The sequence below is a fragment of the Camelina sativa genome, chromosome 15 (assembly GCF_030686135.1).
Source record: "Camelina sativa cultivar CO46 ecotype springtype chromosome 15, ASM3068613v1".
In the NCBI taxonomy this organism is placed as follows: domain Eukaryota; kingdom Viridiplantae; phylum Streptophyta; class Magnoliopsida; order Brassicales; family Brassicaceae; genus Camelina; species Camelina sativa.
This window is the reverse complement of record NC_141894.1, coordinates 19,227,001-19,254,907: the sequence shown is the minus strand read 5'-3', so window position 1 is coordinate 19,254,907 and position 27,907 is coordinate 19,227,001. Positions and strand designations below refer to the sequence as shown.

General features: G+C 35.3%; 4 protein-coding genes, 1 long non-coding RNA gene, 3 other non-coding genes and 1 pseudogene across 10 annotated transcripts; 4 read left to right on the top strand and 5 right to left on the bottom strand.

The window, feature by feature from the left end:
• Positions 1-80: 80 nt before the first annotated feature.
• On the bottom strand, positions 81-3,443 carry LOC104747199 (glutamyl-tRNA(Gln) amidotransferase subunit B, chloroplastic/mitochondrial). The gene is made up of 8 exons (XM_010468786.2): positions 2,265-3,443; positions 1,958-2,167; positions 1,713-1,853; positions 1,422-1,625; positions 1,127-1,324; positions 976-1,044; positions 483-599; positions 81-404 (listed from the first exon to the last, which is right to left on the bottom strand). The coding sequence occupies exons 1-8, from the start codon at positions 2,892-2,894 to the stop codon at positions 324-326; spliced, it is 1,650 nt and encodes a 549-aa protein (XP_010467088.1). The 5' UTR covers positions 2,895-3,443; the 3' UTR covers positions 81-323.
• LOC104748616 (putative transport protein YPL264C) lies at positions 3,158-6,263 on the top strand. 3 transcript variants are annotated; one of them, XR_015582492.1, is made up of 10 exons: positions 3,158-3,465; positions 3,675-3,828; positions 4,184-4,358; positions 4,548-4,663; positions 4,770-4,837; positions 4,953-5,091; positions 5,196-5,262; positions 5,394-5,465; positions 5,563-5,628; positions 5,984-6,263. XR_015582492.1 is itself a non-coding variant. In XM_010468785.3 (10 exons), exons 1-10 carry the CDS (start codon positions 3,259-3,261, stop codon positions 6,122-6,124), a joined length of 1,197 nt encoding a protein of 398 aa, XP_010467087.1. In that variant the 5' UTR covers positions 3,164-3,258; the 3' UTR covers positions 6,125-6,263. The 3 variants fall into 3 exon arrangements, 2 of the variants coding, with proteins under 2 accessions (XP_010467087.1, XP_087345114.1); XM_010468785.3 differs by having other exon boundaries at positions 3,164-3,465; positions 4,770-4,829; XM_087488988.1 differs by having other exon boundaries at positions 3,326-3,465; positions 4,189-4,358; positions 4,770-4,829.
• A 2,033-nt stretch (positions 6,264-8,296) lies between these two features.
• Positions 8,297-10,742, top strand: LOC104747197 (uncharacterized). Its single transcript, XR_761104.2, has 6 exons — positions 8,297-8,885; positions 8,963-9,321; positions 9,479-9,645; positions 9,718-9,846; positions 9,925-10,093; positions 10,307-10,742. It is a non-coding gene; the product is annotated as an uncharacterized LOC104747197 (long non-coding RNA).
• A 2,609-nt stretch (positions 10,743-13,351) lies between these two features.
• On the top strand, positions 13,352-16,835 carry LOC104747196 (nucleobase-ascorbate transporter 1). Its single transcript, XM_010468784.3, has 13 exons — positions 13,352-13,731; positions 14,141-14,238; positions 14,370-14,546; positions 14,656-14,756; positions 14,878-14,953; positions 15,052-15,111; positions 15,205-15,392; positions 15,469-15,565; positions 15,662-15,748; positions 15,847-15,905; positions 15,987-16,078; positions 16,164-16,241; positions 16,321-16,835. Exons 1-13 carry the CDS (start codon positions 13,656-13,658, stop codon positions 16,692-16,694), a joined length of 1,563 nt encoding a protein of 520 aa, XP_010467086.1. The 5' UTR covers positions 13,352-13,655; the 3' UTR covers positions 16,695-16,835.
• A 288-nt stretch (positions 16,836-17,123) lies between these two features.
• Positions 17,124-17,204, bottom strand: LOC147926863 (small nucleolar RNA snoZ7/snoR77). The gene has a single exon (XR_015583356.1). It is a non-coding gene; the product is annotated as a small nucleolar RNA snoZ7/snoR77 (small nucleolar RNA).
• A 52-nt stretch (positions 17,205-17,256) lies between these two features.
• On the bottom strand, positions 17,257-17,406 carry LOC147926862 (small nucleolar RNA snoR2/U65). Its single transcript, XR_015583364.1, has one exon. It is a non-coding gene; the product is annotated as a small nucleolar RNA snoR2/U65 (small nucleolar RNA).
• A 216-nt stretch (positions 17,407-17,622) lies between these two features.
• On the bottom strand, positions 17,623-17,687 carry LOC147926861 (small nucleolar RNA U49). Its single transcript, XR_015583365.1, has one exon. It is a non-coding gene; the product is annotated as a small nucleolar RNA U49 (small nucleolar RNA).
• A 4,366-nt stretch (positions 17,688-22,053) lies between these two features.
• LOC109129128 (uncharacterized) lies at positions 22,054-22,270 on the bottom strand (annotated as a pseudogene).
• Positions 22,271-22,835: 565 nt separating this feature from the next.
• Positions 22,836-25,264, top strand: LOC104747195 (glucan endo-1,3-beta-glucosidase 12). Its single transcript, XM_010468783.3, has 3 exons — positions 22,836-23,272; positions 23,382-24,710; positions 25,050-25,264. Exons 1-3 carry the CDS (start codon positions 23,215-23,217, stop codon positions 25,082-25,084), a joined length of 1,422 nt encoding a protein of 473 aa, XP_010467085.2. The 5' UTR covers positions 22,836-23,214; the 3' UTR covers positions 25,085-25,264.
• The last annotated feature ends 2,643 nt before the right edge of the window (positions 25,265-27,907 follow it).

Genomic DNA, 27,907 nt, shown 5'->3' with positions numbered 1-27,907 from the left:
ACATTTTTTTTTTTTTTTTTTTAACTTTTGGTTTAATTTGCTTTTGAACTTCCTTTTGGTTTAACGTATCAAAGCATGAGTTTAGGGAAAGTTTTATTGTTCATAGAAGTAATGTTTTAAAGCTCGGTTGGCTGGAAAAGCAACAAATGGTGTGTATAGGACATGATGGTCTGCCTCTTAGACAACAATTTGATGGCAATGCAGTTCCAAAGAAAATATTTGTACAGAACACTCTAGTTCAAGAGCTATCCAACGGAGCACAAATCCTCTATACCATTTTCAAGAGCAATAACTCTGTCAAAGTGTCAATGCTGAAGCTTCAATCAGTCTTTGGCATTGAGCTTCTCCAGGAGGATCTTGTTCAGTAAACCTGGGTTGGCCTTGCCTTTTGACATTTTCATAACCTGTAACAAAGCATTTAAGAGTTTGAAATGGTTCACAAGGTACAAGTTTTTTAAAAAATGCAGCGGTAACTGCCATACCTGGCCAGCAAAATAGCCTTGAAGCTTAGTTTTCCCACTGCGGTACTGCTCAAGCTGCTTCTGGTTCTCGGAGACCACCTTAATTACCATTTTCTCGATCTCTGCAGGATCGGTTATCTGCAGCGTGTGTCACACATAAGCAAAAATCATTCATGATCTCTTTACAATAGGTTAGCCGAGTCACTTCGGATTACTACTTTTAATTAACTACCTAGCTATAGCAACATTTCTTAGCTATCCGCCTATCCCTAAGAACCATGAAGATAATACTGCTGACGTTCTTATGGACTGACCCCATCTATGAACTTACTCCATCTAGCAAATAGATTTTATGCAACGTCCCACTACATTATCTTTTTAGTCTTACATACACATTTCATAAAATATGATCTGAAAAATGAAGCTTCAAGATACCCATTTCTTTAATTAGAAAAATGTACTTCTCTGAATTTAACTCTTTTATGGTACATTTTGTGGTATAGCATGGACTTGCCTGAACCAAATCTTTTTCCTTTATCATTCCTTTGACGGTTCCACCTTTGGCCAATAGCTCAAACAGTATCTGCAAAAATAAAAAGTAAAAGGAATAACTTGCATTGATCTAAACGAAAGATGATGAAATTTTAAACTGAATTGAAACTGACCTCCTTTCCAATCTTTCCGCTAATGGTTCCATCTTTGATGGCAGCTATCAGCTCAGCCAACTCTTGGGTAGTGAGTTTCATATCATTGATAGAAAGTTTCTCATTTTTCAAGTAAGCAGCAATATCTCCCATTATCCAATTTGCTGCCAACTTCACTTCAGCGCCCTTACCGATGACTGCATCGAAATATTCTGCAACCTAAGAGCCATTCGTTCAAACAACAGTTAACTTGTCAGCATTTTGTGAAGATAACATGAAACTAAAATATCATCGACATAGAGTAAGTAGGACTTACACTGACGTCATTTGCGAGGAAAAGCACATCTTGCATGCCTAGACCCATCGCCTCATACCTCCTGCGCTTTGCTTCAGGAAGTTCTGGTAAAGAAGCACGGATGCTATCAACGTATTCTTGTGTAAGGATAACTTCTGGAAGATCTGGTTCTGGAAAGTAGCGGTAATCAGCAAGCCCTTCTTTTTTCCTCATTGTTACCGTTTTCTGAACACCCTACTCAAGTTAGTTTCTGATGGATATGAAAAAAAGAGACAGATATGGATATTATTGCAACCTAATTAATCTTAGAACCTGAGCGCCTTCATCCCAAAGCCGAGTCTCGGTTACAATCTGGTCAGCTTTGCCTTGATCGTAGAGAAGTGCCTGTCTTGATATTTCAAAGTCAATTGCTCTGCTCATTGCTGAAAATGCGTTCAAATTCTTTATCTCCACCTGTATCAGCAGCAGCCAGATGAAATGAAAATGCAATGAGTAGATCCATCCCTTTCTTTCACTGGTTTAACTAAGAAGAATCTACAAATGAGAAAGAAAGAAACCTTGGTGCCAAACTCAGCTTGCCCAATGGGACGGATTGAGATATTGACATCACAGCGAAGAGAGCCTTCTTGCATATTCCCATTACTAACTCCCAAATACCTCGCAATCCGTTGCATTTCACAAGCGTATTCAGCAGCTTCTACACCACTCCTCATATCAGGTTCAGAAACAATCTCAAGTAAAGGAACCCCTGCTCTATTCAGATCTACCTGCACCACATAATAATACACCAAACCATAAGTAACATAAACATCTTGCAGGTTCTACTTCAAAAACCCTTGGAAGAAGATTTAAATAAACCCATGCCTGAGAGTAATCTCCAGTGTCTGAATGGAGTGACTTGCCAGCATCTTCTTCCATATGAACTCTAGTGATACCAAATCTCCTATGGCCACCACCAAACTCAAGAGGAATATCCAAATCCACATAGCCACCAGATGCAATGGGGATATCAAACTGAGAAATCTGATAACCTTTAGGAAGATCTGGATAAAAATACTGCTTCCTATCGAATTTAGACTTGAGAGACAACTCACAGTTCAAAGCTAAACCCAATCTAACACCAAATTCAACAACTTTTGAATTCAAAACAGGCAAAGCACCAGGCAAACCCATACAAACTGGACAAATACTTGTGTTTGGAACCGACCCGTAATTGTTAGAGCAGCTACAAAACGCCTTTGTCAATGTAGAGAGCTGAACATGAGTCTCTATCCCAATTACAGCTTCGTAGTCTCTCAGAATCTCATCAAGCTTGTTACTTTTATGGTTTTTGGGTGCAACCCTCGACGGAGAAGTCTGTTTAGCTTCATGGGTCGTCGCTGTTTGGCTTCCACAACACCTCACGGACACGTTGTTACTCCTCCTTCTAATCAAGGCAGTTCCAAGAAGTGAGAACTGGTTTAGCTGAATTGTCCTTAACAATGTCGTCGACATGTTGTTAAGAATGCTTTAAAGAATCAGAAATGTGGAGCTTAAGCAGACAGAAACTGCTCGCATCACTTCTCACCGGAATCGTATCGGAGGAGAAGAGCCGTCGACTTATCTTTTCACCAAGGTGTAATCCGAATCGGGCTTAATCGAATGATTGGGCCTGTTATGTCTTTTTGAAGCCCAATTAAAATTAGACTGCTCTGTTTAATCTTAGTTCTAGTTTAGTAGTTTACTTTTTTTATTTAACCGTTGTTAACGTGGGTTCTAACGGCAACGTCAAAAACAATGTATTCAGATTTCAGAAGCGTCGTCTCTTTGACTTTTCGTTATCTTTCCGTTTTGTCTGTTAGATGCTGATTTCGTAACCATGGCGGCTTCTTCGTCTCCGGAGATCAGAATCGCCGACGAACACCTCGCCCTTGAGCTTACCGTCCGCGATCTAGATTCTCCGGTTTCAGACGGCGTCTCCTCGGCCCCTGTATCATCTTCCGACGAAATCATCCCTCTCCTGAATCAAACCCAAAGACCTAGGATCAACATCTTCTCCGCCTCCTACACTCGACGCAAACCAAGAGTAAGAGCGACTCCTCTAGCTTTTCATGGATTTGATTCTTCTTTAGTTCATGTTTCAATTCGAAGTTAATTCAATGAATTTGCCAGTGGCTTCAATTTCTACTAAATTTATCTTGTTAGAATTCTAGATTTAGGTTATTGACAAGAACTGAGATCAGATTTTAGTCTGAATTTGTTGGATTTGATTTGGAAATGTGATGTTGTGTGTAGGAGCAAGTGATTAAAGTGACTGAAACTGAGATATCACCAGTGACTCAGTTTTCTTCATGGGTTTGGAGTGGGTCTCGTTACTCTGGCTTACTGTGTATGGCCTTGTCATCGATACTGTATCTCATCATGGAGTTAGTTTCAGATACTTTTTCTGGTCAGTACTTCTTTGTCTCTCCTCTATGGTGGTATCTTGTGATTTCGTCCTTGTGTTTCAGTTTCATGGTTTTTGTGTAAGATGATAAGTAGCTTTTATGGGAAGACTAGAAAATGTTGAATTTACTTTTGCTGATGCTCTGCTTCTTGTCCTTTCTTCACATGGTGGGAGAGAACTTTTTTGTTTATTGGACCTGTTTAATAACTTGTCTTTTCTAGTTGTAATGGAATCTCTGCTTAAATGAGTGCAAATGCTTACCTCAATTTGTGTCTTCCTTCAGCGTTTTATTGTTGCTTGTATTATATAGTGTATTGATTGATGTTTTTTTCTTCCTAATGTCCTTTGTTTATGACAGTTCAGCCCATTCCTTTGTTTGAGACCGCGTTCATGAGATGCACAATTATCTTGATACTATCATACCTTTGGTTGAAAAGAACTGGACAACCAGTTTTTGGACCTGCGCATGCCAGGAAGCTTTTGGTTTCCAGAGCCCTTGTGGGTTACCTTTCATTGTTTAGTTTCATCTTTAGGTAATTATTACACATCCGTACTCTGCTCCGTGTGTAGACCTAAACAGCCTGTTAAATTTATATTCAAAACCAATGCATCATTTAAAATGAAGTTGCTATTAGCCACAGTGTCTATTCCCCACTAATCAATCTGTCACTTGTAGCAAAATAAGACATCTAACACTGCTTTTCACTGGTATTGACATTCAGCATCCAAATGTTGCCCTTGTCCCAAGCTATTGTACTAAGCTTCTTGAATCCAGTTATGGCTTCCATTGCAGCACGTGTTGTTCTGCATGAGAAGTTGAAAATCACTGATATTGGAGGTACAGAGCTTTTTCCCTTAGCTTTAGTTAGCTCCTGAAATACATTGTGTACTGACGACAAAGCAAGTCCATTTCATGACTTCTTTTTGTTTTCGTTTTGGTCCAGGTCTTGCTTGCAGTTTCTTTGGCGTGCTATTTATCTTTGGCCCAACACTAAGTGTCCAAGGTACAGAAGTGAGTTAACAAAATAGTTCTCTATTTATTCTTTTCATAAAACTGCTCCTGGCTCTCTCCTTTATGCATAAGGAAACAAAGACGTCATGCTGATTTCACTTATCTTTCTTGGCAGTTGGATCAGAAGCAAAGAATGAAAATCTAAAAGGAAACCATCATATTTATGCGTTCTTGTTGGGCTTATTTTCATCAATCACTGGAGGAATCACTTATTGTCTCATAAAGGCAGCTGCTAAAGCATCGGAACAGCCAGTGTGAGATTTAAGATCCAGATGTGTCGTTAACCCACATGTTTTTGCTTCTTTAGCGAAAATTCTGAAGTCAGGAAAAAATCATTAAATGGTGTGTACTTTTTCAGGATCACTGTCCTCTCGTTTGGTTTGGTAGCTTGCCCTGCTGCAGCAATTTGCATGTTTTCCTTGGAGGTATGTTTTGTGAATGTATATGTGGCGGTTGAAACGGAATATGATAAAGTTTTAGGAAACCAAGAAATGCATCAACTGCACCAAATGTTGGGTGATCATTACTCAAAACCGATGAATTTTTTCTCATACAGAGCTTTGTCCTGCCAGCGTTTGACACATTCATTAGCATGATTGTACTAGGGTTACTGGCATTTTGCGCAGAGGTGAGGCCATTCAGTAACATTATGTTTATGCACAGTTTTGATTTTTGTTGGCAATTCAAGTAATTAGATTGCTGAGTAAGATTTCTATTGTTTGAAGGTACTTTTGGCACGTGGGCTTCAGCTTGAGAGAATCAGCAAAGCTGCAAACATATTGTACATCGAGGTATACTTCCACTTCCATAGAGTTGGGTTTAGAATAGGAGCCTCTAGTCCGGTTTTCAGTTTGAGTTTTTTTTTTTTTTTTGGGTTTTCAAAACATAGAATTGAATGGTGAATACTGAATACCATTCGGTTTCGTTTTAAAGGGTGGTTTATCCGTATGAGTTCGATTTTAGTGAACTTTTTCTTTAACTCAAAAGATTTTCAAAGACATCAAATTTGATCGGTTTATTATTTTCTTTCGATTCGGATATGAAGTTTATTTCTATATTGTTCATTTGTTTTGAATCGGTTAAACAGAATTAACATAGTGATGATGCAGCAAGACTTTGTTTTCTGATATGTGTTTCTCGTATTAGGTGGTGTTATCGCAGTTATGGACAGTAAGCACGGGAAAAGCAGAATCGTCAGGTTTGTTTAGCCGACTTGTTGGGTGTTTGCTCATTATCATATCAGTGAGCTACACGGTTTATATGGGACCTGCTAAAGATACTGAGTAACCGAATAGCATAGCACTGTTCCATTTACTAAAAGTGGATTTTGTATTTTTGGCTCGCTTCTTGTTTGGTGCAATGCAAACCGCCCACCCTAGTTCCAAATTTTTTGGGTATCAAATTTCATTGATTTTTATTTGCCAAACCCAGTATTTAAGATCCACGTGCTGGAAATCTAATTTCATGTCCGGAATTATTCTTGAATTAATTGCACCATCGTAGAAGAAAAAAAAAACCAATGAAAACATTATAGTTTGGAAAGTAAAAGATGAAGGTGGTAGAAAGGGCAAAAAAAAAGTGTAACACAAACAAGGTGGTGTAATGGTAGTCGTTAGACCATCTGATCTTAGTGCATCCGCGTTCCATTCTCATTCACTGCAAATTTAGTCACTTTTTTGTACCGCTTCGATTTCTAGATTTTAGTCCAAGTCATATTAGAATAAGTCTTTCGTAGATAAGGAAGACGTAATAACTAAAAGCCATACACTAAAAACTTTAGTATAGAAATTGATATTTGGTTTGGCACAAACAAAAAAAATCACAAATACTTTCAAAAGATATTGGCTCCAATCCAAAGAGTTGCATTTTTATACTGTCCATTTTTATACTGTATACTGTCCATTTTTATAAATAGTAAGGGTAAAAAGGCAAAATATCCATGATAAAACCAAGTTTGAAAATTTATATTACTAAAGAAAAAATATTCAAAATCAATACTAAAGTTTTTAGTGTATGGCTTCTAGTTACTACACTACATTATTATATTTTGCTATTTGGTATGCTTTGAAATCATTATGGAAATCCGGAATTTTCTAATTTGATTGAAAAATACCTAATCAAAACCGATGTGACAGATCATTTGTCCAACGTAAAAAGTAAGACAACACTTTGGTCATTTGTTGTGTTAATTAGTTTTTGGTAATACCAGCTACATAAATAAACCATACCCATTAAGTTTTATACTAGTAGTTTTTTAGTTGTTACTTAAAACACTTTTCAATCCAAGAGAATCGAATTCATTGTTTTGGTAATAGCCGAAGCACTTTACATTTTATCATTATTTTTCTCTCTCTCCCTCTTTCTTATTGATAAGTTTACATGTGGATCAGATTCCATGGTAGCTGTACGAAAAAGATGAATTAAACTCACTTGTTAGTGGTTTTCAATTCAAATATAAATATAAATAAATCGGAAGCATCTTATTCCCTCGAAAAGAAAATATTTGTCGGAATCTTCTCAAAAAAAACTAAAAAACAGTCGGTGGCCGCAAAAAGGACCGACGGGCTGGAAGAGAACGTTGTTCTTCTTCCCATATTATTATAAAAATGGCTAGTCATGAAAGAGTTAAAGAGAAACTGATGATATTTGAATTGTTTGCTTCCTCCTCTGGCCAAGTTGTGTGTGTGAGTCTACTTCACCCGTTCTTCCTTTTTTTTTTTCCTTAGAATAATTCACGTGAAAGGTGTTTTAATGTATGACTATACTTTTTCGTATTTATGTTTCACATGCTTTTCGTTTTTTTAATGATGTTTTAAAATGTATAATTCACGAGGGGAAATGGTCTATTCTTTCACAAAACTATTATTGTGAACGTGAAGATTTTAAGTTATTTAATTAGTTTAGAGTACTAACTAAAGCCTACTCATATAAGCCGAGTTATAAGATCAAGCAAAAATATTAGTATTGACTTGCATGTCAAAATAATAATATTATTGACCTAAACGCCTTTCAATCCTTTAGTGTGTGGTGAGCATTATAGTAATTAAAACAAATTGTTTTAAAATGATTTATTTAACAAACCGAACGATGTTGTTTACTAGTTTATGGTATGAGATTTTCTTAACATGTCAAACAAATATATATATATATATATATATATTTTAAATATTTAAGGTTTTTTTTTAAAGGCATTCAATTAAAATTATGAAGGAAATAAAAGTTTACAAGGCCAAAGCCCAACCGTAAGCCTAAATACAAATCCATAAAATTTAAGAAACAGAAGTGAACCAGAAGTGAACCAGTAGTGAACCAATAGTTAGATAAGAACCAGATTTATGGTTGGGTATTCAAACAGCCTATACCATCCACAGTAAAAACATTCAAAACGTCATTGAGAGAGAAAGCGAGAGGAGGAGATCGCATCTGAGATTAGGGTTCTTTACGTCATTGTCGTCACAGTGGTTGCTCCAGAGAACCATAGATGGAGTAGAGATAAAGAGAGATCAGGGTTGCTATCACGGAAACTCAAAGCTCTGTTCCGAACAGTGGAGTCAATTTGACGAAGAAGTAGATCATCCGATTTGAAGGAGTTTCGATGAAGACGGTGGTTTCGCTCAGTCCAAATCACATAGATGACAGTCTGCCAAGCGATCAGTAGCAGTTTCTTTACTACACGAGGCCCTCGATATTGCGTGAGGGAGTCAAGTGTCTGGGACCAAGAGCTTGAGGGAGTAAAGGCACATCGTCTAGCAACATCCGACCATATCGACTAGCTGAAAGGACACACAAAGAAAATATGATCTCGAGATTCAGGCATGGAGGCACAAAGAAGGCAATGAGGATCGACTGTTAATCCCCAATTCAGCAAGCGATCCCTTGTCGGGCATCGATTCAACACAAACAACCATGATAGGAACTTGTGTTTTGGGATTCCTCCTGAAAACCAAACGATGCTATGCTAGGGAACAATAGGGAAGGTCGCTCTAAGAGCAGAGCAAATTCTACATGTGTTATGACAGTCCTTGCGATGGTCGTCAATCCACCATTGGTTAGAGTCTTCTTCTTCGTTTAAAATGAGTGTTGAGAGTTCAATGTGAAGACTGACCTGCGCTTCTGATCTTGCAGGAGGAAGGTTCCAATTCTCACGCCTCCAGAGGTCAGCTAAACGAGTACCCCTACGAATGCCAATCTGGTAAAGCCCATCACCTTGAAGATAAGTCATCATCTTACCCAACTTAATCAAGTTGTCAGTCCAGAATTGTGTAGTTTTACCATTACCTAGTTTAACTCTGATCCAAGGGTAAGCAACTTCTCTAATCTTTAGCAACTTATTTGATAACCATGAGAAACGGTTGCTTGACTTGTGGGTCCAAAAAGAACTCATGTCACCAGATAGAACAACCCTTCGAAACCAGGCCACCCATACCGAACCAGATCTAAAGAAGAGTAACCAGATGAGCTTGACCATGCAAGCTGTATTCCATGTAAGTAAGTCTCGTACTCCTAATCATCCTTCTTTTTTTTTTTATCTTGGATGACTGTTTTCCAAGCCACACGAGCTGAGTGATGACCCTCTGTCATACCCTTCCATAAAAAAGCACTTGAGAGTGAATTTAATTGTTTTATACACTTCTTTGGCAGGACAAAACCTGAGCACCAGAAATTAGATATGCCAGCAATGACAGAGTTTAACATTTAGAGCCTTCCAGCGAATGAGAGAGATTTTGTAGACCAAGCATTGAAGCGACTTTTAACATTCTGTAGTAGTGGAGCACAGTCAAGAAGGGCAAGCTTCTTAGTACAGAGAGGTAGCCCTAGATATCTTATTGTAAGTTGACCATGACTGATTCCGGTAGTAGTGACAATGTGATCAATTTCAGGCTGAGAGAGACCAGATGTGCAGAAGCTAGTCTTTGGGAGACTTATCGCGAGTCTTGAGACATCTTTGAAATTTTTGAGAACTTGGAGAACATTCTTCACTGAGGATTCCGAGCCATCTATGAAGATCAGTAAGTCATCTGCAAAGCACAAGTGAGTCAGTTTTATCTCTTAACAACGTTGATGATAGTGTATTTTTCCTTCTTCAGCTGCTTTATCCAAACAGACAGAGAGACAGTTCATAGCTAACACAAATAGGTAGGGCGAAAGTGGATCCCTTTGGCGCAGTCCCCTTAGCCCTTTGAAGTAGTCATGAACATGACCATTGAAACCAACTGAGAATGAAAGCGTACAGACACAGGCTTTAAGCCAGCACAGGTAAAAGTTCAGGTACCTCGATCCCTCGCAAACAGCTAAAGATAAACTCCCATCTCACAGTATCAAACGCCTTTGCAATGTCCACTTTGATAGTTATTCTTTTAGGACCATTCTGCTTTTGATAGCCATTTACTATTTCAGCCGCTAGTAAAGTGTTCTCCACTAAAAGCCTACCTTTGATGAATGATGTTTGATTCTTTTGCACCAAGTCAGGGAGAATGGGCTTCAGTATTGCAACAAGCAGCTTAGAGACAACCTTGTACAAAGTGTTGAGGCAGGAAATGGGGCAATAATCAGAGACAAGCGAAGCTCCTGGCTTTTTTTGGGACTAAAGCGAGGATGGTGGCATTGATTGCAGATAGAAGGAAACCCGTTTGGAAGAATTTGAGTATACTGGTAGTAGCATCCTTTCCTAATATTCCCCAAGCAGCTTTATAGAAATCTGAGGTAAAACCATCCGGCCCAAGTGCTTTGTCGTTAAATATCTAAAGTTAAGTTTTTCATATTGTCGATCGGGAGTAACCTATTATCGATCGTGAGCTTCATCTTGTCCGTCGAATATCTAAAGCAGTTGTGTCTGTAAGAGTAAAGTATTTGTACGTATTAACTTTTCTTATTTTTCGAGTAAATTAAATTTCAAGTTTCTCCATATTTGTTTACTCGATTTTGATGAATAGATTTGTTGTGAAATTAGAGAAAAGAAAAAGACTGAAGACACCAACCACGATTTTGAAAATATAGAGGATTTCTTGTGATGAGGACTGAAAACGTATGGATCACATGAATTCGATGTAGTAAATTTAGCATTTGCATTTTTATTCAAATATATATTACAGAATGCGAACTGGATTATGATCGCAGAATAATTATTACAGATTGTTCAAATGGACTGATGATCAATGGTGGAAGAGATAATGAATTAGAGATAAAAAGAAATTTAGAAATTGACACATGTACTTGTGAAGCTGTTGTACATGAATGTGAAAAAGAGATACGATAATTTCATGTTGGAAGAATGCATGTTGGAGTTACGTACATAGCTTAATTAGAAAATATGGTTTGTGTGTGTACGTAATTAATGGTTCTCTTTTATAGTTTTTTCTTCTAATATCCACAAGTCAACACTAATAATCTATAACATTTATAATAATACACCAAAAAGAAAGAAAAAAAATCATCACTAGCTTATAAAACACATGAGTCCAAGTGTCCAAAATGACCCAACATGTAGTGTTTATACGCAAGAGAAAACGAGCTAAAACTGGACCTATGTAAAGGTATACTCCCTAGTTCCAGTCGATCCACCACTACAAATGGGTTTGTTGCGATATTTATTCATGAGATTCTTTTTTGAAAATGTGACAATGAGTGAAAATTTACTTTATAGGAAAGAAGTAGATTTTCTCTACGCTTAAACCCCGATTACATACATTGTTTAAGAGAGAAAATGAAACTACCCACATTTCTCTTATGATAAAAGATCATTAAAGAGACCAGACGTTTTTTTTTTTTTTTTTTTTTTTTTTTTGGACAAAGAGAAGAGACCAGACGTTTAAGACAAGAATTTGATCATTAACGAATCAAAGTCAAAATAAATTCTTGAGTAAGTTAAAAAAGATTAAAATTCCTTAGTTACAAACCTTGCAATCTCTGCATATCATAAAGCCCTATATATATATAATTTTAAAAAGAATTAACAATACAGTATATTAGTTTTACTCAACAACTCTCTCTTTAATATTACCCAGAAACAAGAGAACAAACGCAGTCTCGTTTCTTCTGTAAGAGTATTTGGGACGACATTAATGCATTCTTTATTCTAGTTACACCAAACTGTTTTCTATTAAAAATGTAAAGATTTTTATTGTCTGGTATGTAAATCTATCGTATCAATTGTCACAATTAAGGAAGATAACACGTGCTCCCACACAAAAGACAGAAAAACCATATGCATGCCGAAATGATATTTATGTTCTGTCCAATGGTTTACGAATTTCAACAATTTATTTTTGGCTCTTTTTACCATAAAAAGATGAGAGATCTAAAGATCGAAGCATGCTGATGAGTAGATTTTTTTATGCAATCTTTGACATTTATTAAAATTCGTATTATATTCTACTAAAGTTTGATTATGAATGATTTAATCGAAAATCCTCTGTAATGTACGAACGTATATATATGATTAAATAACAAAATTAATTCTTACGAAGATAGATAATTGTTTTTAACAAAACAAAAAAAAAAAGGCCCGAAGAGATAGTACATGTGAAGTTAATATTTTTTTACCAGATGATATACGTTCAATCATTTCAGAATAATCAAGAGAATTCATTTTAGATACATAACTTTTAGACGTAATATCAGTTTTCAAAATGTAATTTAATTTTTCTTTATAAAAGTTTTACTAACATTTATATTTATTAGATAAATCGAATCAAAAATACTTAGAAATCACACTTTTCTATGACTCAAGAAATTGTATTACTTAATGGAATTCTAAATTTCTAATAAACACATAATATTATGTGGAAAAAACATAATCGGATAAAAGACAGAGTTTAATGATCTTCTTCATGATCAAATCTATTTCATTATTCCATTATATTTAAGAGACTACATTACTAAAATTTTTTTTTATAAAATATTAAGTGTATGTAAAGAAAATGAACTTATCTACAAAATAAAAGATAAAAGAGTTAACAAATAAGTTCTATAAATTAATATTTGATAAGCTAGTAAATATAACAAAATTGTAAAATTATCCAATCTCAAGTCGGGTAGGTATAAAAATTAATAAAATTCAATAAAAATAATAAGAATTTTTTTTTTAGCATCCTTATGTAAAAATGTATTTTTTTTTTCATTATTATCATATACTATATTAAAATGTTAAGTACATAGATAATTATTATTATTTTAAGTATCATAATTTTTAACTATATTAATTTTTTTTAATAGATTTTTGCTGTATTATTTAAAAATTTAATGAAGTTTGAACCCCAAAAAAAAAAGAAAGAAAGAGTAGATTTGCATTTAAGAGATCTCTGTCATGCAATGCAAGTGCCAACAAACCTGAGAGAAGTGTGAAATAAAACCTGAGAGAGGTGTGAGAAGAACTACAAAAATTGACTCCGTTATAAGAACGGGCCCCACCTCTCGGCAACACTTAATTGGTGGAACAGGCAAACGAATCAGGGGCAAATCTGTAATATCCCAAACAATTAATTCAAAAAAAGAGAGAGAGAGAGAAAGAAGAGAAGAAGAAACTCATCAACGCCACGCCAGAGGAAAGAGAGAGAGAGAGAGAGAGAGAGAGAGAGAGAAAACAAGTTTACACTTACAGAGAGAGAAGCTTTTTAATTCTCAGTTCATTTTTTTTTCTTCTTTGCATATTCCTTTTTTTTTTTTTTTTTTTTTTTTTTTTTGCCTTTTTCTCACTGCTTTATATCTCTCTCTACTTTAACTTTTTTTTTTTGTTTTTGTTTTTTTTGGTTCTTCTTCTTCTTCGTCTTCCTCCTCTGTTTGTTCATCGGAAAAGGAAGGTGTTGTTTTGGTGACTCCAATGGCGGAGATAACTCATCCTCCTATGGAACAGCTTCAAGACCTTGAATATTGCATCGACTCTAATCCTCCTTGGCGTACGCTTCCTCTCTTCTCTCTTCTCTCTCTCTGTATATATATATATATGCGACGTTTCAAAACTATATAGTTTATGCAATGGAATATTATATTGTGTTTGTTTATGGGACTATTTAATGACCACATTAATTTATTCTTAATTAAGCAAAAGAAACCAAAACCTGAGTTTTGTTTTTGGTGGACCTCTTTCATGGTGTTTGATTTGCCCTTTTTTTTTTTTTTTTTTTTTTTTTCCGTAGTGCTATGATTGATTATCACGAACTCATTGTGTTCTACTACTACATACATTTTTGCAGCTTGAGATATAAAATTTTGCTGATTGTGTCTTTGAACCCCTTTTGTTGCTTGTAATGTATTTAGTAGAACACAAATTTTATAATTGAAACCTCTTGGTAACGTTGATTGCAGCTGAAACGGTGTTACTAGCATTTCAAAACTACATTCTAATGCTTGGATCAAGTGCTTTTATACCCGCATTGCTTGTTCCAGCTATGGGTGGCTCTGATGTAAGCCTTTTTAATACCAATCTCTCTCTCTCTCTCTTTCCTCAATTGGCTTATCAGTATCTGTGTTCTGCTCTTCAATATCTATGATGTTTAATCTTCTAATTCCTTTGTATCTTTTTGTATGTCAAAAGGGGGACAGAGCAAGGGTTATACAGACACTACTCTTTGTAGCTGGTATCAAGACACTTCTCCAAGCTCTTTTTGGTACCAGGTTGCCTGCTGTTGTTGGTGGCTCTTTTGCTTTTGTTGTCCCCATTGCTTACATTATCAGCGACTCTTCCTTGCAAAAAATCTCCAATGACCATGAGGTACATAATAACAAGCCTAATGAGAGAACACAAGATTCATTTGTTTTTTTCCTCGTACAACTGTCTCTCGTTTATACATAGTAACAAATAATGTAGTATGTTCTTGTAGAGGTTTATTCACACGATGCGAGCTATACAAGGGGCATTGATCGTCGCGTCTAGCATACAGATCATTCTTGGCTACAGCCAAGTTTGGGGTCTTTTCTCTAGGTACAGTATATCATTCTTTCTTTGTTTTTTTTCTTTTTCTTTTTGAAAGACACATTCATTGTCTTAACTATAGGATTCTTATCCAAATTCATTACTTGCTTTTCATCTTTTTCAATTTCAGGTTTTTCAGCCCTCTTGGTATGGCACCAGTTGTTGGATTGGTTGGTCTCGGTATGTTCCAGCGAGGATTTCCCCAGGTACCTCATACAAATCCCCACTCCACAGTCCACACCATGACTTTGCTTTAAACATTAATGAAATATCTCTTTTAAACTTTGATTATCTTGTTTTATAGCTCGGGAACTGCATTGAGATTGGACTACCGATGCTATTGCTTGTCATTGGACTAACCCAAGTAAAACCTTTGTGTTGTTTTAGACTTTCTTGGCTTGCTCTCCAAGTTATTTCTCTCTTTCTTATGCTATTTTCTTTCTTTCTTTCTTGGCAGTATCTAAAACATGTCAGACCATTTAAAGATGTCCCAATCTTTGAAAGGTTTCCGATATTGATCTGTGTAACTATTGTTTGGATCTACGCCATTATCCTTACCGCAAGTGGAGCTTACAGAGGCAAACCATCACTTACACAACATAGTTGTCGAACAGACAAAGCAAATCTTATATCAACAGCTCCATGGTATTCAACAGCTCAGTATCCTCATGTATTGTGGTTACATAGTGCATATCTCATTGTGCTTATAATGTGTCGTCAGGTTCAAGTTTCCATACCCTCTCCAATGGGGGCCTCCAACGTTTTCAGTAGGCCATTCGTTTGCTATGATGTCTGCAGTTCTTGTATCCATGGTCGAGGTAAAAGAATCAGCACATTGTTAGAGTCATTGCAAGTAACTTAAGTTTAATTGTGTTAGGGGGTCTGAGATGATTAAAATTTAATGGGTTGTGCAGTCTACTGGAGCTTACATGGCAGCTTCAAGGTTAGCCATAGCCACGCCACCTCCTGCTTATGTATTGAGTAGAGGCATTGGATGGCAGGTAGTGTGATATAAAAAGACACACATAAATGCATATGGCAGCCTCTAGATTTCTCCTATATCTTATCTGTTATGCAATGTTTCTTGTTAAAAATTCAGGGCATTGGTGTATTGCTTGATGGTCTATTCGGAACAGGCACAGGCTCTACTGTTCTAGTGTAAGTAAAGTAACTTCTTTGGAAGCTATCGTTTTCACATATTCACTGCTCTTTAATGAAGGTGTTAAAATGTGTTTGCAGTGAGAATGTAGGACTTTTAGGCTTAACAAGAGTTGGAAGCCGTCGTGTTGTTCAAGTATCCGCAGGCTTCATGATTTTCTTCTCTACATTGGGTACAAAAACTTGTTATAGGCTTTACCATTCATTCTATTGTATCGGATCCTACAGTTTAAAAGCTTCGTTGTTTGTTTTGATCAGGCAAATTCGGAGCTGTGTTTGCATCGATACCAGTCCCAATATACGCAGCATTGCACTGTGTCCTCTTCGGCCTTGTTGGTAAAGACCATCACAAAACTGAATACACTACATCATCTCACTGAAAGAAAACATTTCATCTGATTTATCTTTATTGCAGCTGCGGTTGGTCTCTCATTTCTTCAGTTCACAAACATGAACAGCATGAGAAACCTAATGATCACCGGTCTATCACTATTTCTCGGAATCTCGATACCTCAGTTCTTCGTCAACTACTGGGACGCTAGACATTACGGGCTAGTTCACACAAACGCAGGATGGTTCAACGCCTTCTTAAACACAATATTCATGTCTCCAGCAACAGTTGGTCTAATCATAGCAGTGTTCATGGACAACACAATGGAAGTAGAGAGATCAAAGAAAGACAGAGGCATGCCTTGGTGGGTCAAGTTCAGAACATTCAGAGGAGATAACCGTAACGAAGAGTTCTACACTTTGCCTTTTAACCTCAACAGATTCTTCCCTCCTACATAGTAGTAGTAGTTCAAACATTGATTTCTGATAGATTCTTTTTTTTTTTTTGGTAGTAGTCTTTAATTTATGACCCTAGTTTGAAGTAAAATTCAAAATTTTATTCCTGATGTAGATTCAATAAGATCATTTACATTGCTCACATTTCTAGATTATTTTTCCTTTCCATTAGAATTATGTTCGTGTAAGCGACGAATTCATTATGAACGCCAGTGATTACGGTTATTAAACAAATTAAGCTCTGGTGAAGACAATCACAACAATTATGTTCCATCCATGTCTTTCATGTTCCAACCATGTCATAATTATTACAGTCATTAACATCATCCCATGTAACAGTTAATCTTGGCTAATGGTTTAAGCAATAATTTCAAAACATGATTTGAAGGAAATAGCTAAAATTGAAAGTTAAAACTTGGAAAAATTGGGAAGCCTCAGTAAGCCAGCGTTTTTCACATCAAAGAGTAAAAAACTCAGACGGTAATTCCATATTTTAGCAATAATCATCATCGGTAATCTTCCCAATAATCAAAAAACTATCAAAAAATGGTTTTCAAAAAATCTAAAATGTAATCGCCGAAATGGCTCCGTAGATCGTGTAATAATCGAGACCCACAGGTTCCTATCAGTAAGCGAAACACGTACATCTGTTTATGTCCAATGTAGCATCGAGGATCATAGCCACAAAGAGCTACCGTCGACGTGGCATCGGACAATTTTAATAATCAAGAAAAAAATAAATAAAAAAGAGAGAACCCTCAGCGAACCCTTGTCAAATCACCCACACAACGAACACAGAACGGTGGGAAGTACGGTGAAGACCCGGCCGAGGAGTCGGTACACGACCGTAAACGGATCCGGGTATGGGATCCGGATACGAGCCGGGTTAGACTGATCGGGGGATGGGAATTCACCGGATGCAATCCTCGTTCAGTCCGTTGTTGTGTAAAGTGTCATACGGCACTTCCTATCTATGGGATTGCTTCTTCATCGGGAATTTAAAGAAAAACAAATTCGTAACCAAAAAAAAAACATTGAGAATCGAAAAAACTAGTAATGAACTGTGTAAAATTAGGTCGAATAAGCTACAAAAAGTGGATGATGATGATATGAGAGAGAGAGAAGAGAATCTGAATTTATATAGAGGGGTACGAGTCGGCTTAACTTTAAAACCCTAATCTCCTTCTCGTAAACCCTAGCGTTTTGATTGAGTTAACATATGGCCCAGTAATAGCCCCGTTTGTATATGTGGGCCGGAAGATAAACTAAATCCAAAGGGCTTTCCGAAATGACTTTGATGATGATGTTACTTGTTAGTTTTTTCTCAAGGCCAAGTTTTTTACAAAAGCTCATTCTTTTCCATAAACTGGTTCTTAAACGAGCGTTCATCTCTTGTGCTTCTATACCAGAAATTCATTTCTGCATTACCTCCACTTATTCTCACTACTCCTTCTTTTAATAAAAGGACGAAATTACCCTTCTAACAATTTTTAAAGAATATTAAACATTCTAGTCGTACATACCCGACTTCTAGTTGTACCAGTTGCACATCGCATAGTTGTACCATATATCGCCTAGTTGTACCAATTGCACCCTACTTGTACCAGTTGCACCTCGAATAGTTGTACCATATATCCCATAGTTGTACTAGTTGCACCCTAGTTGTACCAGTTGTACCCCGTATAGTGAGATTCAAACCCTGGGCGCGCGCGCGTGCACATGGAGCTCGCAACCACTAAGCTACTGTGTTTTTCGTTGAACAACTACTGATTTGATTATATTTAACCTAAAACAATCTTCATTAAGGGTAATATTGTCCTTTTACAATTGAGGGAGTTTTGAGAAATTGTTTTGATAGAAAGGGTGTTATGAGATTTTAGCCCTAATGACGTAAAAAAAAATCCCATGACTGGAGTAGCGCATTCTATTGGGTCAGCCACAACTTAAGAAACAAGCAAGATTGGTCTTCATGGTTGTGGACCTTTTAGTTCTCACATAGTTTTTCAAATTTTTTTATTTATACTTATTAAATATTTTGAGAAAGTTGGGACCTTTTAGTTCTCACATAGTTTTTCAAATTTTTTTATTTATACTTATTAAATATTTTGAGAAAGTTGGGATTCTCTTATATATAGAGAAGCTAGTTTTTAAGAGTTTTGTTTTGCCGATTTCTTAATGAAATCCAAAATCTCACTTTGATGAATTTTTGAAGTTTTCTTCTAGGAGATGTACATTTTTCTTAAGTTCCATTTGTTTTTATTTTTTCATTTGCAAAGTCAAAATCTATAATCTAAAACCCACAAAATTTGAGGATTATATGGATTAAGTCATGTGTAAATATTGCAATTCTGACAGTTAATAGAAAAACTATGAATCCTAGTTTGTGGACTCAAAATAAAAAATGTACATGTAGAAAATACAGATTTTTTTTTAGTCTGATTTTTGAAAAATTGATTGCTTATAGTGGTTGAAATTGTTAACTTGTTGACATTTGTTTTTTTTTTAAGATTTAGAAATTCAATTTGATTTAGAAAAAGATTATAGAATTCAACTAGTAAATGATTGTTGTGGATCTTTTTGTATGTAGAAAGTCAAATAATTTTGTAAAAAGGTTACAATTTATGAATAGTAAACAAAAAATGGTCCAATCCATTAATGGTTTTGTATTTTTACATTTGCTGCAACCATTCAAAGTTTTACCCAAAGATTTAGAGATATATATCTATTTTCTTTGTTCTTTGTAAACTCACAATTCAGAATAAATTCTATAAGTTTCTTTCAGTATTCTCTTGATAACATTTTTGGACCCATCAATACATTTATTGAAAATATTTTTAGTAACAAACGCCCATTGTCACAATTCGTCAAGTTCATATGATTCCCATATGTACAATATAAATCATGGTCCAGTACTTTTTGTTTTGTGTCAATTGTCTGAAAATTCTTCATTTACCTTTAGCAAGAATGCTTCAAAGCTAATTTGACGTTTACAGTCATTCCTTACTCTTAAGTCTAAACTGTATTTCAACAATCACGAAAAGAGAGAGTTTTTTTTTTTAAGTATTTATAAATAATGGTAGGGATTAAATGGACATAGTTTTTAGCTTTTAAATAGGAAAATTATTCGTAACATGTCAAGCTCTTTTGTTTTTTGAATCAGTTTTAGTCTCCTTACTACAGCAAGGAATTTTTCTTTTCTATTAGTTAATATGCAAAACAAAACAAAAAAAACCTATTATTTGAAAAATTGTTAGAAATGCTGCTTTCAATATTATTTATTAAAAATATTCTTCCTTAAAATTTAATAAAAAATGCTTTAAAATATCCAAGATCTTTTCTAATAGGTGTGAACTTTATAAAAGCATACATAAATTATAATTATATGGCGATCCAAAGAAAAAAATAAAAGCTCTCTCTCGACGATCCAAGTTCGTCTTAGCCGCCTGAAAAACTAGTTCTCCGTTTGCCTTCTCCGGTGACCGGCGCTCTTCGCCGTAACTGTGAGAGGGCCCCATGATGCTCTTCTGTTAGTTTGCTTGGCTTTCTTTTGTGTTGTCTTGGCTAGGTCTGGTGAATTGATGATGTTGTTAGTATGCTCAACAAGTGAGATGGTCTTCACGGTGAGGTTTGCTCGGCGGTCTTTTGAGCGTTGTTCTTCTTCCCCCAGCAGCTTCAAAAGAAGTCTTCTTTGCCTTCGTTAGATCCAGTGTTGTCCTGATCTGAAAGGTGAAGCTTCTCGTTTCTGTACTGGGTTCTTGTTATCTCCGTTTTGAGTAAGCTATCCTCGTCCTTCTCCTGCATCTTTTAGCTTCGGTTAGGTGTTTAGTGTGGTTTGCAGTTTTGTTGGGCATTCATTTGAGGAGCTTTTTTGGTTGATTCATGTCCTGATTTGTGATTGGTTTGAGGAAGCGGTCAGAACAGCCATCTCTGTGAGGGATTCTGATTACAAGTAAAGATGATGATGCCGGATCTTAGATCAACGGTTGGTTTGAAGAATAATTGCCATTGTGGTTTGTTTGTGTCCTGCCTCAGTTTTGTTGCTGGTCTTGTGCGTATCTTTGTTACAAAGCCGCATGCATGGAATGGCTGAGGATCCGTCCAGCTATTGCCTTTCTCCCAGTCCTTGTCTCTTTGGTTCAGCCTATGGCGCTCGGTTCCTTTCTTAGCAGAAGTTTCGTGTTTAGTGTCTGGTTGGTGGTAGTCCTCAAAGATTTCAGTCATTGCTTTTACTTGGTGTTCTTGGTGGGTGTTAACTTCTTGGTCATGCTTCGGTCTTGTTATTGAGGTTGATGTTTCTTGAGAAGTTTTGCCTTGCTCCTTGTACTCGCCTTCATGATCTGTTTAGATATGATCGCTTTTTGAAGGATTCTAGCTAGACGTAATGGGACGCATCAGTCGTCGTCGTCGCATCTGGGAGTGTGTTTTGAGTCTCTATGATTTCCTATGAGTACTCTTTGCTTGCCGGGTTATGATGTCCTTGGTTCTCGAGAGATTGGCTCTCTTCATGATAGGAGGAGGTAGTTGTTATTACGGGTTGGCCGTGGGCAGCCGTGATAAATCACATGCGCTAGTGTTTTAAAAGAAGAAGCTTCTCTGTTATCTTGGTGCTACCATTTTTAAGGTTTTTGCCTAGTTACTTCTGTTTGTAGTCTAAGGAGTCGTCCTTTTTCAATTGGTTTGATATTTCTGTTTTGTATTTTTAGTTCAGTCTATGGTTGTCTCCCTTTAATAGGGCTTAGCTTCCAGGGATTGTTCTTCTCCTCTGGCATCGACTCTGGAGATTTTTAGTTGTCCGCCGGCTTTAGTTTTCCCTTTTTTGGGCAGTTTGTAATTTTACCTTGGTTCCAAAACAAGTTTTAATAAAATTCAAGATGACAAAAAAAAATATATATAATTATACATGTGTAAGACTTTAAAAATACCTTTTAAAATATTATCAATACTTATAAAATATTTGGATCAAATTTTCGGAGTTATCATATAGAAAACCTTCTTAAAGCTTAGAATCTTATCATGACATATAGTTTAGATGGAGAGTAAAGAGACTTTTCTAAAATAAAAACTGAAAAAGCCATTTTAAAAAAACATAGCACAAATGATAAATTTCCCATATTTTTTTGGGGTTTCATAAAAGAAATATGACAAAACTAACATCGGACACAACCACTATTTCTTTCTTTTTGTCAACAAATGACATCTAATTTATACTAGCTTTTTCTGGTTTTTATTACAAATTAAACTCAATTGGAAGTGAGAAAATGTTTTGACGTTTGAAAGCCAAAATCGAAATAAAAATTCATATCCAACCAATATAAAGGAAATCCAAAACACTTTAAAACCGTACCAAACATTTGTTGCACATTTATTTCAGCTGTTAAACCAGAACCAGCTAAACCGATTTACTCCATTAGCTAGGCTACGTTTATTATAGGCATAAATTCACATTTAACAGTACAGGCACGAGCACACACGTGTGGAAGGAGACAAGAGCGAAGAGGGTTAATGGGACCGGAATGAACAGTGAGACTACGTGTGAGAGAGTCCAAGGCACGAGGCATCGTGTTCTGCGAACGGCTCATCTTCTATCATGTGGGTGCCACTCTCTTTTGCCCACTATCTCGATATCTTCAAAATTTAGCAATTTCAAAGTCTTACCATTTTTCGTTAGATTTTTGTAGCTAGCTAGCTCGTCAGGAATCTTTAGACATTTTTGTAACTTTGTCTTCTCACCTTAAAGAAGTCTGTCTACAAGAATTTTTGTACTTTTATATACTAGACTTGTATTAGGAAATTGTTTCACAAAAAAAATAGCGAGCGAGTCTAAACTTTGAAATTATTTTTTTGATATTTTCTTTCTAATTTCTACGGTTGGAGATTCATCTCACAAACTAGTAGTATAAAGAATTTTACAAAACATGGTAGGGTCGGCGTGCAATGTTACCTCTATTATTGTTTTCTATTTTACTTCAAAAGAATTTTTGTGACTATCAAGTCTATCACAACTACACACTAAATAAAAAAACTACACACTAAATAAAAAATACTACACAGCTAACCACTAGTAAATAAAGAATTCAACTTTACGTAAAACAAAAACAAAATGATTCAGATTCATAAAAACCCCATCAATTCTACTCATGATTAGCTGTAAACTCTAAGCACATATATACAATGTTTACAAACTGCAATAACATGTGAAAGTTGGGATCATAGTGGAGAAGGTGATGCAAATTATATGACATGTCACATGTGAAATAAATATTGCAATACTCAAATACACTAGATAAAAAAACCTGTCATTAAAAAAACATTATGTAAGAAGCTAATAATTATTCACTTATTAATAATTCCTTTTGGATAATAAGACCCCCAGTCTTCTTTACCTTGTTTACCACCACCACTTTAGTTAGTCCTCCCCTCACTCTCCCACAACACCACTCACTCACAACCCTAAATCTCTCTGTGGCTCCTTCTTAAGCTCTCATCTCCCTCTCTCCAACTCACTTCTCACCAGAAGCTGAGTATGGATCTTCTCACACCTCTCGTCTTCCTCATCCTATTCTCACCCATTTCTCTCTCAGGTAACAACATTACATTACATTTATCAAGAAAACATAACATTACATTACAAAACCACATTCTCATTATTCTGTTCTCATGTTCTGTTTTTTTTTTTCTTTTTTCTTGCAGATGCTGGTTCCATCGGCGTAAACTACGGCCGTATCTCCGATGAACTACCCTCCGCATTCAAAGTAGTCCAGCTCCTTAAATCTCAAGGAATCAACAGAGTCAAGATCTTTGACGCAGACCCATCAGTTCTCAAAGCTTTATCCGGATCTGGTATAAAAGTCACAGTAGATGTCCCAAACGAGATACTCTTCTCCGCCGCAAAGAGAGCTTCCTTCGCCGCTTCGTGGGTCAAACGCAATGTAGCTGCTTACCATCCTTCAACACAGATAGAATCAATCGCTGTTGGTAACGAAGTCTTCGTTGATCCACACAACACCACAAACTACCTTATCCCCGCAATGAGAAACATCCACAAAGCTTTAGTCAGTTTCAACCTCCACTCCGACATTAAAATCTCCTCACCTCTTGCCTTGAGCGCTCTTCAAAACTCTTACCCTTCTTCCTCCGGATCTTTCCGACCAGAACTCGTTGACACTGTCATCAAACCAATGCTTGACTTCTTACGCGAGACTGGTTCAAGACTCATGATCAATGTCTACCCTTTCTTTGCTTACGAAGGAAACTCTGACGTCATTCCTTTAGACTACGCTTTACTCAGAGAGAATCCAGGAATGGTTGATGCAGGCAACGGTTTGAGGTACTTTAATCTATTCGACGCTCAGATCGACGCGGTCTTCGCAGCTATGTCGGCTTTAAAGTACGACGATATCGAGATCATTGTGACGGAAACTGGCTGGCCGTCGAAAGGAGACGAGAACGAAGTCGGAGCCACCATAGCAAACGCAGCGTCTTACAACGGAAACCTTATACGTCGGATCTTGACACGTGGTGGTACACCGTTACGTCCTAAAGCAGATCTAACGGTGTATCTCTTTGCTCTGTTCAACGAGAACAAGAAGCTAGGTCCAACGTCTGAGAGAAACTATGGTCTCTTCTTCCCTGATGAGAAGAAAGTTTACGACATCCCTTTCACTCTTGAAGGGCTTAAACATTACCGTGACGGTAGTCATACTCCGGTTACCGGAGATCACCAGGTCACGACGCCTCCTATGAGTGGTGGAGGAGGTGTCTCGAAGAGTTTGAATGGTCAGTCTTGGTGTGTAGCTAATGGTGACGCTGGTGAAGAGAGGTTACAAGGAGGTTTGGATTATGCTTGTGGTGAAGGTGGTGCTGATTGCCGTCCGATTCAACCTGGTGCTAACTGTTACAGTCCTGATACACTTGAGGCTCACGCTTCCTTTGCGTTTAATAGTTATTATCAGAAGAAGGGACGCGCCGGTGGGAGTTGTTACTTCGGCGGCGCCGCTTACGTCGTTAGCCAACCACCAAGTGAGTTTAAATCTCATATTTCTTTTTCTTGCTAGTTGCTAATTAGTGTGGCGTATGTTAGAGTAGGTTTGGGGCTTTCATGCTAACGTACGCCGATTAGGGTAGCGTATTTTTAGGGTAGTGTAGATGTGTGGTTTGATTATATTGATGTGTGGACGACAGAGGTCAAATGTTCCCACGTGAACATATAGACCACTAGTGTTTTAACTTGTCGTGGCTTTACGTCATCTTGGTGTTTAAAGAGAATCCTATGATATTTATTTTTAGATATTTTAAGTTTGATTTGTGAATCTAATCTTAAAAGAAGCTGATTGGTTTTGATTTAATGTGAATATGCAGAGTATGGAAGATGCGAGTTTCCGACAGGATACTAAGGAAGACGATTTAGAGATTAATTATATATATTCGTATCTTGATGTATTTTTGTTTGGCCGGAAGTTTTTAGTTAATTTTTGTAACTTCTGACTTTTTAAATGTTTTGTTGTTAATATCAACTGAGACGATGTTCTTGATATTAAATATTTAGGTAATGGAATTATTAATGTTGATGGTAAGCTGCAGAAGTCGAGAAATGTGTCTTTTTCGTAGTTACTATAATTAGAGCTTGATTGGAACCACATATAATATAAGCATTAGCATTATGCAACGTTAAGCTGATTAATATAACACATTTATTAATATAACATATTTAGAGTTAAATGCTTGGGAAATATTTTAGATGATAGCATATAGAAAGAGAGCATATGAATGCATCTGCAGCTTGTAAATGCTCCCTTATATGCTCCATAATAAATATTGAGTGGATGATAAAATTAAAAAAGCTTTTTCATATGCTTTTCCAAAGCTGTTGAGGATTCTATTAAGGAAAATAAAGTATCTGCTTGTGTCGACCAAAAAGAAAACGAATATCTCTACTTGTAGGTCAGTCTTGTTTATTAGTGTTGGGCCATACAATGGTTATTTGGTTGCATGTCAAAAAAAAAAGAGTTATTGGTTGATGTTTTGATGGAGATTTTTTTTTTAACCACACAATAATTTTAAAAAGTATATCCTGATTGGTTGTCTAAGCAGAAAAAAAAAGAAGAGAATTTACAAAATTAAGTTTTGAATCTAGCGATTAGATTAGGAAGAGCAAAATGGATCTTGTTGCCGCTTTGGATTCACAAGGACAATCTTTGCTAATGACAACAAAAATATATTCTATCCAACACTTTTTATGAGAAAACAACGACAAAAATACTCGTTTAATGGGAAAAAGAAGAAACTCGTTTGCTAATGTCATTATAGAGACTTTATAAGAGACTAGGATTTAACCTGCAGTACACCGCAGACCAATATTTTTAATTTTAAAAATTTAAAATTTATATTGTATTTATTTGTTATTTTATTATTATTTTATTAATTTTAAAAATATAAAATTTTACAAGTATTTGATAAAAGTGAAAATACACTAGATTGACCCAAATTTGGGTAAAAATAACTCAATTGACATACTATAGCATCTTATTACTAGATTGACACAATATTTATGTAAAAAGACCAAAAACCCAAAAAAATAATAATTAAGTTTTATTATTAGAAAAAACGAAAATTTGAAAAAAAAAAGAATAAAAAGAAAAAGAAAAAGAAAAGAAAAATATAATGTATAAAATAATAAGTTAAAATATGATTTTTAAATTTTTTATTTGAAAATATGTTTATAAAAATATTATATATTAAAATATGATTTTCTTAAAAAAAATTCGAAAACATGTTTTATAAAACTATAATGAAATAAAATATTATTTAAAAATATTATTTTAAAAATGTATCTGTGTTGATGTTTAAAATATAATTTTCTTCAAATTTCTAGAAAAAGAATATGATAAAAAAATCTGATATATAAAATTATGATTTATCAAAAAAAGATGTATAAAATATGACTTAAAACATATATCTATGTTAATGTATAAGAATATGATATATAAATAGAAAATAGAGAAACAATTAATGATTTTAATGGCGAATATGGCAACTAATCTAAACAAATTTGGTAACAAACATCAGATTTTTGGAAGCCAAAAATAAAACTGTTATAACAAAAAACAAATCTGCCATAACAAAAAATAAATATGTTGTCACTATAATTACATCTAATAAATCTGTTATCAAACAACAGGTTTTTTTAAGCCAAAAACAAAGCTGTCATAACATAAACAAATCTGCCATAACATATGGCTTCAATGTAGGTCTCTTTAGCAATTTTTAAAAACTTTAACAAATCTATTATCAAACGACAGATTTTTTGTTAAATTAAACAATCTTTGGTAATATGAAATAAATCTGTTATCACTAGACGTCAAACTAGTAATTATTTTTTCATAAAAAATTTTGTCACAATACGACAGATTTTTAGCGAAAAAAATAAATCTATAACATCTGTGAAAAATAAATCTGCCACATATTATAACTAATTTTCCATATATTATGAAAGTCTGTGGTGTCATTATAAATAAGTCTGTCGTTAGAATAAATCTGTCACTAATTATAAATCTGTCGTAACTATTTTCAAATAAATCTGTCATCCAAAATAAATCTGTCGGTCATGCACAAATAAATCTGTCGTGCAAAAATAAATCTGTCGTAAATAAATAAATCTGTCACAACTAGTCCGACAGACTTTTGAATATATTTTTATTTAAAAAAAAAACGCTGGAAATTTTTTTAAAGGGTAAATTTGACTTTTTATTTTTTCCTAACAAAGCAAAAAAGGGTATTTTAGACATAAAAATAACCCAACTAACCCTCATATTTTATGAGTTAATTAAGTAATTAATCTCTTAATTTGGGTCAATCTAGTTTTTTTCCCTTGATAAAAATATTAAAAGTATAAGATTTTTGTAGTGTTTTCAAGGTTTTAACCCGTGTGGTATATGTATAGTTTAGTAATACATTTATCTCATGGTACAATCTAAAAGTGTTTAAAAAAAAACAATTTCACTTAACTCCCTATATGTGATTAATGCCAACCCGTCTCACCAAAATCAAAATAAGTTTTTGCTTTTTTTTTTATCAAGTTTAATTATGTTAATTGTTTTACCAAATTAGCATATTTTTATAGTTTATAATTTTTCCATGTCAATATATATAGCTTATGATAATTAATAGAATTTTAATTTTTTTGGTAATTCCTCAAAAAATAAAAATAAACCAAATTA